The sequence below is a fragment of the Falco naumanni genome, chromosome Z, assembly GCF_017639655.2.
Source record: "Falco naumanni isolate bFalNau1 chromosome Z, bFalNau1.pat, whole genome shotgun sequence".
NCBI lineage: Eukaryota > Metazoa > Chordata > Aves > Falconiformes > Falconidae > Falco > Falco naumanni.
Window position 1 is genome coordinate 60,406,836 of NC_054080.1, and position 18,896 is coordinate 60,425,731.

Here is an 18,896-nt window from a genome sequence, read left to right on the forward strand (position 1 = left end):
TAAAGACTAATACAAATAGCTATACTGGAAGGACTTGCTGTACACACTTGGAAACTGAAAGGCACACAGCCCTCTTCACATGCATTTATTGAAGATGCTGAAATATTTCTTACCTTGCTCCTTCTTAAAGTCTTTCTCTGACATAGTAACAGGCAAAAGCAGTTCTCCAACAGGGGGTTGAATGCTAACATTAAAATGATCATCCTTTGTGCTGGGAAAAGAGAAATCACAGAGAATCAGCCAGGCGCCTCAACACAGGTTAATATATATATTATCAGGTCCAAATTTACTGTAGAATCTATTAACACTGTTAAGAACTAGCTGCATGATTTCTACCTTCTTAATCCAAAAGCCTGTTTATTTCTTATGTCAATAAAGCTGATCTGTTTTCTTTAGTAGAAATATTAATACATACAGTATGCATGCTCTTATATTTCTGAAAATACAGCTTTTACTCATATTAGTGTTTATTTGTAATCTATAAGGCATCACACTGAAACTAAATGCTTGCAAAGGACAAAATATACATTTTACAATTCCTTTAAAAGAACTATTACTAAAAAATTCTGTCATCAGCAACAGCTGTCCCAGAAATAGAGCTAAACGTAGGAAAAGTACAACTGAAAACAAAAAGGATTACAAACCAAACAATAAATTTGGGAGTAAAAATAAAAATATTTTATCACTTAAATCTCACAGTATTTTGTATGTTTAAACACAAACACACAGCAAAACAGTTGATGTAAAAGCACACTGGAAAATCACAGAATTTGATGCAGTTTCCATAATACAGAAAGTTGAAAAATTACTACAACTAGTAGTAATGCTACAGATTCCTTATTCAGAAATAAATACCATACAGTGAACTTGCTCTCCCTATCCACTCAATTATCTGAGTTCCCAACTATCTCGTCTTAGAGTTCTCCAAGTCTACAGAAACTCAAGATACATTCACTGTGCTATGTTTGATTGACTAAATGTACCGTAAGGGATTCAATTAGCAATTCTGGATCAGTACATCCAGTCAGAATCTCTGTTAATGCTTTGAAGCATGAGAAATTTTTAGAAAAGAGCACTTTTTTTTTTTTTTTTGGATGACGTACCAAATCAATATGTCAATATATGTCAATACATATTGATTGCTAATATGCTTCAGACATCCTACTTAAATATAATGATACGATCATTAGAATGGAAAATATATTTCACCAATTAATATCCATGGTATTTAAATTAACCTCAAATGTGTTACTGATTTTTTATAACTCTGCAACTGCAAAACTCTGAAATAAGACACACTAATGGAAAAAACAGTGCTAGATCAGCAATACAAAAAACATAATGCGTCTCCCTCCTGAAGATGCAAGATAAGGCCCTGAAAACAGGAAAGCATTTTATGGTCCTATTAAAATTTTAATACTTACCATAATTACCCAATTTCACAAGCAAATACTTAGGAACTACTGCATTCTCACTTTCTGACTTCTGATATGTTATACTTACGGATGCATTCTCAAATATGGGCTTTTCAAACAAAATTCAGCATTTAATGCTAACTTTGTTGAAAATTATTAAACATACAGTGAAACAATCCTTTCAAACCTGGCTAGTATTTCCTTTACAAAGATCATTTAGGAAGTGGTGCTTTAAAAAATCTGCTTAGCTAACAAATTGTAACTTCCCCCCCCCCCCCCCCCCCCCCCCCCCAGTACTTTAAATAACATCCATCTCTAAAGTCATTGCCATATGAAAGGATCAGGGATTATTTGACTCGCTGGCCTGATCAAGTGCATGTAAAATAAGAAAGTAGTACTTTTTTCCTTTAATTTTTCCCTTAAAAACTGATCAAGAACTGCATCAGCTCAAGAACTGATGGATCAAACTGCTTCATAATGTTTAGCCTTCTATATATACTACTTGAACTACATGATTTAGAACTTTTCACACCACCTTCATTGTTCTTCTTCAACGGAACATTCAACCAATATTATCTTTCATATTTAAGCAAGACATGCACTACATAATTCAGCATAAAAAAGACAAACAGTTTTGTTTACAATGATTCATGTCTTAAATTGCTCAGACATGCCATTTATACATAAACTTCACTTACAACATCAATGACTAGATTGCTTTGAAATGCTTATAACTATCTTTTCACAATAAGAAGGAACAAAAGCATGAGCATAGGTTGGGTTTTGTATGGCTGTAACTGCTTGACAGGACCACTTGACACTTCTGGTGTTAACAAACATTCCACTTCCCTTTCCCCTAGCGATTAAAAAGCTAACCAATACTCTTAGATAAACCATGAACTCTTCATAGTATGCAAGCAGAAATTCTGATGGCTAGTTGTTCTTCAAACCCACTTTGTTCTTAATTTCACTTGAGCCAACATCTGGTTTACTTTGCATTACTTGAATTTCAGCGTACTTCAGTAAATTTATTTTCCAGCCAAAGAAAATCACTCTCCCTTTTAGCATTGGCTTTATTACATACTTTACAGGCTAAAAATACAGCTTTTGTTAATTAATCTGCATCTCTTATTACATCTTTATGTTAGAGTTCCAGTAAGACCTAAATCAACAAAAGTAACTTCATAGTTCCATAGAACAATTCAGGCCGGAAGGGGCATCTGGAAATGGCCTGCTCCTACCTCCTGCTCAACCCAGGGCCACCTTAGCTCACATTACTCAGGGCCTTGTCCATTTCAACTCTGAGTATCTTCAAAGATGGTGATTTCACCTGATATCTAATGGAAAAGTTTATTATTAAAATTGAGTGTTGCGGTACAACTACATGATTTTCCCCAATAACTAGTAAACTAAATTCCAGTGTATTTAACTTACTTATTTATACTTTGGATATTCTAATTAATATAAATGATGTTTAAACAAAAAACTGCAGAAGTGGTTTGCAGCTTGTACGTCAACATTTAAGAATCTGGCAATGAGTTCAAGCTGCACTGAACCTCTCAGGTGGTGTTGCTCTAAATTTCCTGGAAGAACAAGCTGAAGCAGCTTATCAGAAAACAAGCAAAGATTCTCAAACCAACAAAACAAAATTGGTTTTAGATTTCAAAAATTAAAGATTGCATTTTCTGGTATTAGTGAGTGCAATTGATAAGTTACATCCTTAGCAGAACAGGTATGCTTAATGAGAAGTCTGCAGAACAAAGCTCTAGAAGAATCAAACAGGGATGTCTGAGAACAGTACCTTACCACTAGTTCACAAAATCTGTTTTGTATGTAATTTTGAACTTATGGGCAAATCATGTTACATATCACTACTCTTACTGTTGCCTTAATAACTGTTAAAAAGTACATACTGTATTTTGAAAAGACTTACACCCCTTTCATGATGGAGTTCCAAGAATCACATGAATTTATCTTTTCTGATGTAACGAATTCAGATGAAAAATGATAAATCATAGAATGGTTTGAGTTGGAAAGGACCTTAAAGATCAATTAGTTCCAGCCCCCCTGCCATGGGCGGGAGCACCTTCCACTAGACCAGGTTGCTCAAAGTCCCAGTGTGGTCTTGACCACTTCCAGGGATGGAGCATCCACAGCTTCTCTGGGCAGCCTGTTGCAGTGTCTCACCACCCTCACAGTAAAGAATTTCTTCCTAATATCGAATCTAAATCCATTACCCCTTGTCCTATTACTACAGTCCCTGCAAAAAACTCTTGTCTCCATCTTTGTTATAAGCTCCCCTTTAAGTACTGGAAGGCTGCTATAAGGTCTCTGTGGAACCTTCTCTTCTGAACAACCCCAGCTCTCCCAGCCTGTCTTCATAGGAGAGGGCTCCAGCCCTCTGGTCATCTTTGTGGCCTCCTCTGGACCCACTTCAACAGGTCCATGTTGGGGCCTCCAGAGGTGAACACAACTCCAGGTGGGGTCAGAGAATCACCTCCTTCAACCCGCTGGCCATGCTGCTTTTGATTCTGCCCAGGATGTAGTTGGATTTCTGGGCTGCAGGTGCACACTGCCAGGCCATGTTGAGCCTTTTGTCCACCAGCATCCCCAAGTCCTTCTCCTCAGGGCTGATCTCTCACAAGATAATGCTCCCAGAGGCACACAAGGAGTCTTACAATCTCTGTGGTAAATGACACTGCAAGGCTAGTGCGTTAAGAAGATGACAGTTTTTAACTTCTCTTTAGATGGCTGCAGTGGGAGCAGCTAGAACTTATCATTTGAAGCCAGTGTCCATTTTCCTTATTCCTTCAAATGGATTGACTCCAAAGGCTTCCTGGGAAAGAAGTTCTCTGCCGTAACAAAAGACTGGAGGAAAATCATGGCAGTGTCTTCTTTAAAACTTAATTTATTTAATTAATTAACTTAATTATTTAATACAAATAATATTATCACTTGTGAATAAGTTCTTATAAGATTCCACAATGGCAGTCTTTAAAGTTTTGATTTTCAAAGCTTTTTAAAAATTATTATTCTAATAAGAGGCTGGGGAATACTCTTCTTGCTATTTATATTATCCGTTTTTGTTTCACTCCTAGTTGCTGCTTGACCCAGAATACATCTATCTAAAACCAGCTACTTTATTTTTGTCATGTATTCAAGAAATCTCCACAGATGATAAAAAAAAAAAAAAAGAATTGAAGAGGAAGAGCAACACAGCAAGTTCCTGCAAAACATGGAATGGAGAAGACTAGGAGACTTTGCTTATATTTTCTTGCTGAAGAAAGGAGAAGGGGGCACCCTGCTTTTGTAAGAAAAAAGGCCAGAGCGACAGAAGAAATGAGAGTAGTTGTTCATACCCAGCCTTGTTTTTTCCAGGTCAGCTATCTATCTCGATATAATTGCCTTCTGGAACGGGGCCAACTGACTACTTTAGAATAATGAAATAAAGACAAGAGTACCAGATTGCTTGTCTTAATATCCAACACCTGTAAACAACTTGGTGATCTGCTGACAAAGCACTAGGGAAGGAAACAACAAGAAACAAATGAAAATGCAAGTGACAGTGATGAGAAGACAGAGCTGCATCTCTAACATTAGCTTTTAATATATTCCATAACATATTCTACTATGTAATTTTAATCAGATGCTTTTGTGCAAGCATCTACACCTGAATGCATGCTTGCACTCAATACAAATACTGACTGCTACCCAACTGATCCTCTTCATTTAGTCCTCTTTGCAGGTAGAAGTTATGCTTCAGAAGATTCTTAACTCAATGCAGAGTGAGGTAAGAGAATTCCCTGCTGTGAAAAATCTTTTTCTTGGAAAACAAAATATAGAGCAAAAGCTTTTATGATATGATGGAACTTGCAGCCAGCAGATTTAACAAGGTTTTCAAGTCTCATTCATGGAATTTACTTCATTTAATAAAATGCTATATTCTTCCTGCTACACCAACCTCTTCTGGAGTCATCAGCAAAATGCTTTCTTTATACAGTCCAGGGCAGACAAGGTGAACAGACAGCTTTCTTTTCTTTTTTATCAGCAGAACAACAGTAGAAGAATATGTACAAGGTCCCAGCTCTTCAATAACACTGTGACATAGGAAATGCCAATATAAGGTAACCAACTCATGCCTGTAAAATTCTCTGTTGCATGTCACACTGTTTTCACATAATCTCATTATTCTGAGCAAGAATAGAAGACACAGAAGTTGTTGCTTTCATTCCATTTCTCTTTCTTCTTGAGAGCTCTGATTGTACTCTTTGCACTTAAACCTTGAGAAAACTAGGGGAAACATATCCATGTTCCCTATGCCAAGCTGTTTCAGAGACAGCTAAACAACATCCTGCATCCTCTTCAAAGCAACGAGGAGATGAAAACAGTGATAGGTAAATTAATTTTATCTTCAAACCTGTGTTTTTTGGACCCATGGTTTTGGGAACAGCTAAGAAAATCTGAAAAGGGGCGATCAAAAGAATAGGGAAGAAGAGGTAAGGACAAGCTTCCTTCTCCAGCTCTCGAAGTTGCAAAGAAGAAATCTCCCCTTCACCTTCAGTCACTCACCAGACACCTACAAGGAGCTGGAGATTGGCCTGCTGAGTCTTACAAATGCAGACAGGAATCCAAAATGCTACACGTACAGAAAGTAAGATAAGGGCATGTATATGCTGTAACCCTTTGTAACCTTCACTGCCTTTCTTCTCTAGGTATTCAATTGTCTTCATTACAAGGATCCAAGGCCAAATTCTGACACGGCGAAGTTCCCAAATCTTTGTTCAGACATCTAAGGAAACTGGTAAACTGTAAGAAAGACTTGAGAGTACCTGAAAAGTAGAGACGTGCAAGATAATAAAATAAGAAACAATGGTAAGATTGTTAAGATGGTGATTACTAGGAGCTTGAGCATTCAAAAAAACCACACTGGTGTGGAAATACATAAAAGTATGACAATGAAAAAGAAAAAAAGTCCACAGTCAGCGGAGTACTGCAGTCAGTTTGTAAAATGAAGATCTGTTGCAACCTTTCCTCTGCTCATTGATGTCCACCTGCCAGTAAAGACTGAGGTTTCTTACGGGATGGTGAATATACTAATGCTTAGCCAGGATTCAACAAGCTACCGGACTCCCTTGCATGTGAGTTAGCCAATAACAAATTGCTTTATACTTCTAAGGTGTGTAGATCCTGCTTGCAGAATCTGAACAAAGTAACCCAAAATGAAACAGTAAGGCTCACAAAAAACTATAGAAGACCAAGTTCCTCCATTTATTCCTCTCTTAACTTTCTGCTTGACAGACATTATTCTATTCTGCAGACCACCAGTGTGGCTAAAATAGTATGCCTCTGCAAGGAGATGGCAAAAGAAAGACTGCAATGAAAGTATGTTCTTAGGAGTACACATTGTAAGCATCCTAATACACATTCTAAATAAATGCATTAGGCACAGTTTTCAAGTTAAGGTGTTTGACCTCTTTTTAATTAGATGTGTTATGTAGGTAAGCTTCGCTTAGTAAAAATAGTATTTACAAAGGAGGTCTTTCAAAGCTTAGCCCTTTGAACCTCTCTCTATAAGGAAGTTTCTCCTTCATTGTCCTTGACTTGCATACCAAATTCAGAAAGAGATCTAAGTATTTTATTACTCACGTTAGGTTTTTTTTATACAATCTGTATTTATTGAACCACTAGTACAACAGCACATCCCCAAGCAGAAAAGCAGTGTTTGCTATGCAAAACACACAGTCCATGATTGGCATCTAAGACCAATTGATCTACCCATTACCACTATGTCCCTACCCCCACAAGCTTTACTACAAAGCTATTGATTTAAACACTGCCGATCGGTTTCCATTTTCTGATTTTGGGCAGGCCAATTAAGAAAGTGAGTAATTGTGATTACACTGCTTCAGGATCAATTACATTTGATGCAAGACAAAGTGCTCCTCTTAGAACAACGTAAAGAAAATGATTATGATCAGGAACACTATTCTGCTGAACATCCTAACAAAAATGCAAAGTAACTGACTGTATTTCATAAAGATACCTTCGCAGGTAATACAAGAGTACTGACACCTTTGTGTACACAGTACTTTAACTAAATTTTGACAAACTTCTACAAGTCATTCTTCCTTTTGGATAAAAGCTTTTTAAGAAGTATGACAAGTTAAAAGGCTGCAGCTGATTTGTCTGAGACATTGCCCCCAAAACATCACACCGCACCATTTCTCCAATGATACTGAACATCAGTAGGATTTTGAACAATACCCGTTTTAAATAAAATAGCAAACTGCATTAACAAAGAACATTTTATATATTTTTATACCATCTTCTAAAAGCTAGTGTCAAAGAGACAAGGCCCTACCAATTAGCAAAGGAACAAAGTAAGCAATTCCCATTCTTAATTTAATTTTAAACTTAGCTTGAGCTTTGTCATTGGACTCACATTGTCCAAATCATTAAAATGAACACACCACTGAGGTCTGAGGCAAATCTATTTACAGTGATCTTACTCATAGTCTGGTTGGTGTTCAGGAATATTGATCTGTCTTGTTTGTCTAATAGGAAAATAATAAACAATTACTAGGCCATGTTGGAGAAAGTAATCAGTTTTTATATATCACTAATACAGCAGACCTCCCAAAACATAAAGGTGATGATCTGCATAAAATCAATGTGTTATGCTACATTGCTTATCCTCATCACTGCTAAGATTCTTAGCAATAAATGTTGTAAGTTTGGAATCAGATCATTAGTATACTGAAAAAGTGTACTTGAAAGAAAAAAACCTGCTATTTAAAAAAAAAAAAAAAAGAAGTTCCTGCTTGATGAACTGAGCATATTTTATTTAACACCCCCCCCCCCCCCCCCCCCCCCCAAATATATTTAGGGAAAGAAAGCCTATCACTCTGAAGCAATTCTGAAACTGCATTGCCTAGAAGGGAACTTCCCTTTCCAAACAAGCCTAGCATCACTCAACAGTCCAAAGCTGTTTCCAAATTCCAGCAAGCTGCTTACAGACTAGCTACAACAACGTGATGTGCATAAACTACATACTGCAGCCATCTTTCTGCAGGTACAATTATGTTTAAAATGACTACACATGAGCATCCTTTGTACAGGAAAAGGTTTGAGGAATGGAAAAACAGAATTCAATAGTAAACCCTCCTTGCCTCTAGAACAAGAAATCTTATTTTAGCAGTGGTTCTTTTGATGTCCCTTGGGTACGTCTCTACTAATAAGATTACCCCACTATCTTTAATAACTTGTAAGTTGTGGATGCTGTGCTTAGTAGCAGTACACTGAAATTTCTACAGTATTCAAGAAAGGGGAACAGAACTTTCTCAAAGGGCTTCCCCTAAACTGTAATGCGGCAACATGGATGTCTATCCAATATCCTTTTTCGTGCAGAATATAGAAGGTAGTGCTTCTTGCAACAAAATATGCCAAACACCATTTCAAAACATGTAAAAAAATGTTGGGGTTTTTTTTTTTAGTGCCTTTTTTGTTTTTAGTGCCTTTGCATAGTTTCAAAGACTATAAGGCTGAATAGCTCTTAAAAAGGTCTCTAGCTTCCCCCACCTCTTCATTCCTAACATTTGGACACTGCTACTACAAATTTTCCTTGGTTTCAAATGCTAGTTTATAACAGAGTTCTCACTGGGTGAACAGGTTCCTTGCTAGCCTAGAATGCAACAGGAACTCATTCAAAGAAGGATCTTTAATGTGCCAATAATGAGCAAAAAAGGCATAAATCAAGTATACGAGACAAAATCTAGCTGGCCAGCTAGTTACTTGTTTTCATTCTCTCTCTAATAATTTAACAGAACCTACAGCATGAGGAATAAGCTGCTTCAGCTAAGGAATTTTGGGGTTGTTTTCATGCAGTCATGTTACATAGATCACAAACAGCCATAATAAGCACTCAAGGTAATAAAACTGCTCACACTATGTGCTTTTTTAACTTGCAATTTCTTACAAGGAAGAATACACACAAAACCGTTCAGCAGCCTAGTCAGATTGACTGCTCCCTTCATGGTAGTGCTATTAAGAAGAATCCCAAGAAGAGGGGGAAAAGGTAAAAATAAAGCTCAGGAACAAAGTAATATAGAAATAATTCTAAATCAGAGGAGGAGTTAATCATGCTTCTGCTTGGAATCATTTACACCATAAGAAAATCAGGACCTCCCAAACACAATCTGTCAAAAAGTTTTTGAACTTACCCATGTGACTTCAAACCTAGATTTGTACTTGCCATCAAATCTGTGGTTTAAGAAACAAGTGCTAAAAAAATGTGGAAGACTGATAATCCTTGTAATAGTAAACCTGAACAATAATTAGGTCTTACTCCTCTGAAAACATCTTGGGTATACATCACGTTGTGAATTGTTGTCCAGTTCTTTTAATATTTAATAAACACCAAGACTGCTACTGCCAAGTAAACTTCCAATATACACTACTTTTGCCTCCAAGAGCAAAAAATTACCCTCCCTCCCCAAGAACTCACCATAACTGGAAACTGGCTGTCTGCGTAGAATCACAGAAGTCAATACCCATCGAAACGGTAATGGATCCTGCAGGCTCAAGGCACTCTACATAAAATAATTTTGAACACAGGTAAAGTACACATGCAAAGCAACAGAAGACCCCAGATGTAAACTCCCAAACTTCAAGTAGTAAGAAAACCTTTATTAAAAAACAAGCTCCATAAAAAAGAGCCAACACTTGTAGTTTTATTTCAAGTAGCTATCATGCAAATCTCACACTTGCATGTTTCAGTGACTTTAGATACCCCCTCTTCACAGGCGGTGCACACGAAATGTTGCCATTTCAATCTTATAGCCTTACCATCAACAAAGTAAGGATCTGTGTTAGACAAGCTAGGAAAGTTACAGAAAAAAATATGCTGAAGTTACATCCCTTTACTTGTGTACAGAGCCAGCACTGAGATACCCTTTTCAGTAACACCTGTTTGCAAATGTTAATAAAATAGTAAACCAGAAGAATTAGTAATAAAACTTACATTAATACACACAGTAATGGAAAAAGAGCCAAATGTGATAATTAGTATGGTTTACTTATTTATCAATATTCTGTTTGTATTAGTTATGGAAAGGAGCAGAAAGATTATGAACCCAAAATGGAAGATAATTATGGGCTTTACAAGCTGAGGCATTTCTCAAATTAAGCTATCAAAAGACATGCTCATTCTTAGCTTCTTGGATGTAGCACTACACTGTTTCCTCAGTGTTGCAGAGGTAAACCTTTGTTTTGGTAGGAAGAAAAGCTCTTCCTTTATATAAGTAGTGGCATTAAAAACAAGCACTGGAGCAGAGCTTGACTCCTCAAGATTACAAGAAAGAAAAACTAAAAGCACAGTTAAATGAGAGGAATTAAAATAAAAATTATTGGGCAGGCAGAAGACTGTCTAATATCCAGTTTATTCATTAATGTATCTGATGCTTTTCAGGAACTGAAGAGCAGGGAACCGCTTCATGACAAAAGGATACAAAATCTAACTATATCAAAATTAAGTTCTGAAAAATATGTAGGTGATGCAGTTAGGCAAAGACTAAACTAATGCTAGGGAATGAACAGAAACCAAAGTATTTCAAGAAGTCTGTGTAAAGCATCGAAAGATTACAGGCTCCAACTCAAATTCAGACTAAAATTTACCAAAGTCTTTGAGCTTAATGTTTTCAAACAGGCTTTCAAAGGTACCTAGCCAACAAGAAAATACTGCACATAGGGACTTAGGTTAAGTAATTTGGCCTATTTCTACTGGCAAAATCAGGACAATTGCCAACAGTAATTGCAGTGATGGAGGCAACACTAGACTTGTACTCCAGCAGGAATACCTGTCTACACTGACAATTCTTCTGCTGGTTCCACTGGGCACATTATAGAATGCGTATACCAAATGTTGGAAACACAGAAGGTAACAATAAGAACAGAGCGTATAAACTGAGTTCTAGATAAAGTGACGAAGAATACAGAAAATTTGCAGTCGAGCAAGAAAAGCAACATTTTTGGAAGGAACTACAGATGATATATAGCTTATTTTCTGCAGAAGAAATGAACAGCTTCACAGTAATGTCTGTCTTGGACAGATAAAAACTTTAAAGGGTAGGACTGTTTTATGGAACTCAGGAAGCCTTGACTGGATAACTTATAAATTCCAGTTTTTTTCATGTTTATTACATGAGAGAAGTGAAAACTACTGTTATTGTGAATACAGTATCACCTGATCTGATTTACAGTATTACTAGTTTTCTACTTGTAAGCCTTTGTGACTTTATTTCTTTAAATGTTTAAAGGGAGGGATTTAAAATAAGGTTGATGGTCAAAACTAACTTGATATCAGAACTCTGTTGGACTTCCTATCTTGAGGAATAAACACCAAAGAGGTCACTTAACACAAAAATCAGTATCTTTCGTAAAAGCAACTGTCTTGATAAAGTATGGTTTTCAAAAAGCAAATAGTTCAAAAAATTTAGCTTTAAAATAAACTATAGCATTGTACAATTGCTTTTGTAGCTATCTGGTGTAAATCTGTACAACCTATTCGATGTTAAAAAAAAATGTATTTCAACAGCACAGAGCAATTTAATACCAAACATCTTTTTAACTACTGAAAACAAAGAATACTTCATTGTTGTGCTTTAAGAACTTGTTTCTGTGTTCTTCTAATGTGATATGGGTTCACATAATAATGTAGCTCATTAAAGGAGAAGAAATGCATCTGAAGCACAGGAGATTGTGTCAAAAAGGATCATGTCAATTTATGTTATGAAATAAGAGACGCTTTTGTTCTTCCTGCCTATACCACAATGTCCAAAAACAAAGAACTGCTGAGAAAAGAAAGCAGGTTGTGTGCACAGGTACTACCCTTGAGTAAAAGTTGCTATGATCGGTGTTCTTTCTCAGGTTTTCTAGTCTCTTCCACTAACAGAAATTCAGTAAAAATCATGTCGATCAGAGGTCAGAAAGTAAAACAATTTAGGTTAGGGCTGACTACAGCACTGCTTTCTACCTAGTCTAAGAAGCCACCCTTTGTGGAAATATGGTAGATGCAAACTAGACTAAAACTTACACTTCCACTCCACTGCCAGAAGTTCACAAGGGAAACAAAGAGAATGCTCTAAGCCACCAAAAAAATAGTACAACTACTACAAATGTTCTATAAATCTTGGAAAGAAAATAATTACTAATATATAAATCAAAACCTTATACTTAATAGCAGCCTGTTATAGCCATCCTGGACTAAGGCTGTAAGAGAATCAAAGTTAGACACGAACATTTTATTGTATCAAACGGAATCTGAACAAGCAGGTAAGCTTTCAGGCACAGAACTTCTGATCTAAGGCATTATTTTCAAAGTTAATTACAAGTACGGGGAAAGCTGAATCAAATTTTTGTTAAAATCAGATTATCTAAGAAAAGATATTGCATGGGTGTGTGTTTATGTACAGATACATACGTATATGTGTGCATACATACATATATATCAGTATACGTATGACTACACAAAACCACTTTCTTGTATTTGAAACCTGACAAAATATTAAGATTCTGTATTTTTAAAGATAGGATAGAATTACCTATTGGACTGAATTCATGCATCCTCATGCCTGGAGGTAATTTCTTCTCCTCAATGTGAATATTCTCTATTTTCTGATCAGTTGTATTTGTTACTGTCACTTGCACAGATACCATACAATCACCAAAAATCCCTGGCTGTCTTGAGAAGTGATAATTAGCTGCTAATCCTTTTCCACTCATTCGATGAAGCAGTTCATGTGTTTTTGTTGGCATAGAGACTTGGGTAGCAACCTGTTAAGTATAAAACAACAGTTGGTGAATTTTGTAAGGGAAGAACAGATTAGAGAGTGATTATATATTACAATTTTCACTCAGCTAGAGTGCCTGCTTCCTAGTTGGAATTTTAGTGAACTAGAAACATGTAAGGACATATTAAAATCCATAAACAAACTGCAGTAATAGATATCAGATAACAGATCTAAAAATAACATTTCTGCTGCTGAGAAACAGCAGCTTTAACTTTGCTGTATTTGCCTTACTTTCCATTAGAAATCTGTTTTCAGTATTTTAACTCTACAATTATCCATTAGTTTGTCAGAGGTTTTTTTAAGAGTTACAGTTAAAACAATTACAGTTTCCAACAAGAAGTCTCTTTCCATTCTATGCATCAGAACTCAAGGGTGACGCCAAACACACTGCATACTGTGAAAGTATACTGAGAAATTGTTGTCTTCTCTTGTTAAAACCACAAAAATGTTGCTTAACAATTACACCAGTAAAGTATAAAAACACATTTCTATGGAGCAGAAGGATGCTGCCACTTTTTTAATAGTCTTGCTGCCAGCAAGCAGTAAGAGAAATCCCAGGGATGTTTGGGTCCATTCTGTCCTGAAGAAGCAGCATGAATAAGAGACATTCAGTGTGTAAACAAATTCCCGGAAGATGCTGCTGCTAAGGAAATCCATAAGCATGAGCTCAAAAGTGCAATAGTAAGGAATGTGCAGAAAACTGCAGAATAGTGAATTTGAATTCTTCGAGCAAGTGTTATGGAAAAGCTAGGAAATTACATGAAAAGTAACACCACATAAACACAACATGGAGGCTGAAAAAGACCAAATGCTCAGCATGAAAAACCCATTTGCCTGGTCAATGCACTATGAGCTACTGAACTTCATCTGTTGGTTATATCTGTTTATGTTTCCATTGATGAGCATCCACCTTCTCTTGCCCTACCCATAGCTCTGAATGTCTTACTAAGTGAAACAGACAACTGCACATAGAAGGATGTTCAAGACTCCAAGCAGCTGTTCAAGGAGAATGGGCTTTTATCTTTCCTTCTCTACAAAACTCTTAGAAGTTGCTATGTTTTCCTGACTGCCATTTAACATGGGGGGGCTGACATAGTGAACACTTAAGAATAATATAAGATGGTAAGAGCTGGGATTTAAACCCACAAGGTGTTACAGAAATGGGAGAATATCTAGAAACTTAAAGACTGTAAAGAATCCTGTGGAAAAACTTCAGAAGTTAGCAAGCACATAACAAACTTTATCTTCATCTCTGAGCACCAGTTTCTGAACCGTAAAGTCAGGCTAATAATATCCATCACCTCCAATGAGTAGATGTAAAGATCAACTAATAAAAGTTTAGAAGGGTGAGCACTTCATTGATGAAAGCTGAAAAAAAACTACACAAGGAAATGAATGTGTGTGTACTCGGAGGTGGCTTTGGAGTGCATTAAGTTTCACACATCATACCAAATGACAGACAAATAATGAAGGAAAAAATGCAGAAAGGCTTCACATCCCCTTGAAACTCACCACTATGTGACTGTAATTAGAGTATCACATATAGGATGTGACTAAACACTTCTGCAAAACATTCCATATCATTCACTTCCAACTTTTTAGCTAGTGTTTCTTTCTCTAATACACAAAACCTTGGGTATCAGCTTTTTTAGAAACAAATTAATGAGCTACCCATAACCTTCAGTGTGAAGACTAAAGGCAGCTTCAGAATACATCTGAAGTGAGGAAACTCCACAACCCCAACTTTGAATCTGTACAATTTGTTAACACTTTAAAGTAAACTGGTGAAGTTCAGACATCATCTTCCCCCTAAAAAGCCAATGTAATGTTCTCAATGACATTTTTAGTTTTCCTGTATGATCAGAAGAAAATACAGCTGTTTACAATACAACATACAGCCAAGTACATAGACTTCTGTCCCTCTTCAAATAATAGTAGCAATACCACTTGAAGAATACAGACACCGTATTTTCAAATGGAGTAATTTTTTTCAGTCCAATTACTGATCTCTGACAAGCATGAAGATATCTAATATTTTTGTCCAAGAACACAATACAGTGAAATTTTACAAAATCCATAACAACGAGGTATCTTCTTACTCCAATGCCATTTTACATGCATAAATATATGATTAGGGCTACTTTATGTAGCTTGCCTTTGAATTATATTTATAAAATAATGAGTCCGGTGACATCCCAGGACCAGACTTCCTGCTAATGCAAACTGAATGGAAAAAGTACGAATGGTATGGACCTCTGCAGTTCCTGAAAATTCGTAACATCTTTGAATACAAACCCCAAACTTAAACAGATTAATAATCTGCTTTGATTTCTATAAATAATTGGCAAGGTCAAACTCTCTAAAAACAACTCCGTTGTCAGGAAATAAGAAAGGAGGTACTTCAAATAATAAATATCTTATTGTTACATAAAAATAAAATAGCCGTAAAAGGTTATTAGCAGGGTCAGACTAGTACCTATTACCTAAACCATTGCTGAAATAATAAAACTTAGGTTTTAAGATGTAATTTAAATCTCATTTTTAAGTTTACACTTACTTTTTAACTTTTCATGTTTAATTCAATTTGAGCTGTACATACATAGAAGTTTTTCATGAAATGGTTCACCCATATTTCATTAACAAGCTTGTTCTAATCATGTTAAAACAAGCAATCTGAAGTACACTAGTTTGTGTGCTGACATATAGCTGGTTTTAATACTGTTCATTAATAGCAATGAACACACAAAAAGTTAGTAGTCCAAAGTTCAAGATTTAGATAAATATGCATACACATACAGCAAAAATCCCCCTACACTTAAATTGTAACACTGACTCAATTTTACTGAAACCTTCCTGTGATTTTTAGTGATTTTAACCTATGCCCCCTTCAGTGTTACTGATCATGTTTCAGTCTTCATTTCACTCATGAGCCCATTCACTTTTATTTTCAATATCATACTATACAGAGCAACAGATAGGCAAAGGACAGTCAGAATAATGACATTATGTTTAAAACATCTTCCTTCCTGTAGAACATTAATTTTCAATTGCCTTTAATGTGGCAGTACTAGAAATAAATACAATGTATATATACCGAACAAAGGAATTTAGTTCTGGAAAATGAGAATTCTCAAGTCCTCTACTTGCTAGCAGGGGTTTTGAGCTGGCAGAGACTGGTGTGACTGTAATGTAGTCTTATTTAATGGTTGCATCAGTCTAGTAAACAGTGTGGGTTTTTTTTTAATTCTAGAATTCGTAATGTATACCGTTACAATACTTAAAGACACCCACAGGCCATACCTGCAATCACTCTGGGGTTAAAATAATCCTCCACAGAGTTAATAGAACAAGCAGCATCTAGTAACCAGCAGATAATCTCCTACAAATCTCATACAGCATATGTTTAAATAATAGTAGTCGTTTGTGTACCTTTGGATGGTTTATGAAAATAACCAATCAATTCTGCAGACACAACATTATTTCTAAAGGAAATCTATGTGACTCATGATGCCTGCAGATACACAGAGACAAACCACACATATTTTATCAGTTTATTACAGTAAGCAAATAAGCGTGGAATGAGAGTGCACATAACTGTCTACTTAACGCTTACTGAAACATTTATAAGAGCTGTTATCTCCCTAATAACAGACAGACAGTGTGCAATTTTAGAGAGGAGAAAAGCTTCATATTTTTTAACACTTCACTAAAAAGTAACTGAAGAGTGTAAAATGAAAAATACTCTGTGCAGTTAGCTGGTAATGGACCATATTATCAACTCAAGTTAGATTTATAGGATACAAACTAGTCACTAATAGTTATTTTATGACATAGCATGTCTGCTTTTTTTGGGTGAAGATTATTAAGATTAAACTTGCTAAACTTTTTTTTTTTATACAGCTGTTTAGATTACAGAAATAAAAAAAATAAAATACAGACTTGTCCTCCCATCCCATTTCGACTGAAAGCCAGCATGAATTAAAAGTCAATGTAAGGACTCCACAGTGATATCATATGGGAACACTGTATTGGTATGAGTCAGACTGGCCCCCATTCTAACCGTAATGACCATAAAATAAGCTGAAAGCATTTTTAAACTACTTCTTGTGAAAGAACACAAAAGGCAACATTAGGATTTTGCCTCAAAGGTCCCCCACTCATTAACGACGTAAAGGGAAAAGTGCAAGATCACTGAAAGTAGTTTTGGCTTGCTTTATCACAATAGGACAGACTAGTTACAAACCACTGAATCCTCTGCACGTGCTTCTTTTTGCCAGCTAAGGCCTTAATAACTAAGCTTAAGTTAATACAAAAAAATATTTTCTGTAATAACTTAAAATAAAAAGCACTACAGGGTTTATTAAACCTACTACAGAAAACAGAGCTGGACAGACTTTCCTGTATAAAGTATTGTATTATAATTATACTTATTATTATTGAGCACAAAATTATGTCTGTTGTCTTTTTTCTTTTGTATTTGCTCCTTGGTTTAATAATGCTGTAATAATAAACACAGATTAATTTTTGATCCTGATTCAGAAATGTGTATGTTTGGATAAAACATGTATCATTGGAAAAAATATTTGCTTCCAGGAATGATGATAACGATAGTTCTATTCCTCTAATTTACATTCTGTTAAAGCAGTGGACTGAATCATTTAATCTAAGTAGACCTTCTACTGCCCTCCTATTGGCAATATCCATGACATAATCCAAGAATACCTACTGAGCTGTGAGAGCTATATCCTCTCTTACACTCACTGTAAGGCTATGCTCCAGCAACTCCGCAACAGCTAAGAGAAGGGCTATCACATAGCCCAGCCACATTTACATGATCTTTCAACTGAAGCTATGAGGGCAACTTAACTATAATTTTATAGTATTAGGAGAAAGATGGAGAACCAGACAAACAAAAGACAGACAACTACTGGCAGGAAACAGTATACTCACGATTTTCCTCCATCACCAATTATATACTACTCATAGTCTCAAGGTAATACACAGCTCTTACAAAAATCAATGAGTAATTCATAAAAAGATGTAATAAAAAGCAAACAAAGAATTGCAGAAAGAATGCCAACATCCTACTCTGCATTATTTCAAGAGATTGTAGCAAATCCCAACATTAGTGCATACTTAAGTCGTACTAATGGATTGCCAAACTAAGAACAGCATCCCTCTGATAGGGGGCACGGAAACCAAACAAGCAAGCAAGCTCAATTTTCTGCAGTCTAGAAAAGCAACAGGATACCAAGATTCAATTTGGACTTATTTAACTTGACATACAGACACTTTAGGACATCATGTCAAATCCTGGAAAATACATAAAATAACTTTCCACCAGCAGCACATTTAACTGCTCTACATCTACTAAACACCTTCTAAAAGCTGCATCTGCTAGAAAGTCCTTCAGTTATTTCTAATACATCATAACTCCCTGCTTTTTGCATTGTCACCAACTTTTAGGCTGTACACTTCCCTAAATGATTAATATGTCAATAATGCTAATTGGAAATTAGCATATCAAGGCTCACATCTTTAAAACAATATTGGTTTCAGACAATTCCAGACCTTAGAAAGTTAGTTCCAAACATTCTTGCTGATTTCAACATTGACAGAATAATAGTTTTGTCTC

At 35.9% G+C, this 18,896-nt stretch overlaps 1 protein-coding gene across 5 annotated transcripts in view; it reads right to left on the reverse strand.

The window, feature by feature from the left end:
* The window catches only part of AP3B1 (adaptor related protein complex 3 subunit beta 1), a 161,988-nt gene that overhangs the window by 19,443 nt on the left and 123,649 nt on the right, over positions 1-18,896 (reverse strand). For all 5 annotated transcript variants that reach the window (XM_040579493.1, XM_040579495.1, XM_040579494.1 and 2 more), the window contains exons 23-25: positions 13,013-13,244; positions 9,919-10,003; positions 114-211 (exon numbers count right to left, since the gene is read on the reverse strand). In XM_040579493.1, the coding sequence (XP_040435427.1) occupies positions 114-211; positions 9,919-10,003; positions 13,013-13,244 (415 nt within the window). The remainder of the gene's footprint in view (positions 1-113; positions 212-9,918; positions 10,004-13,012; positions 13,245-18,896) is intronic.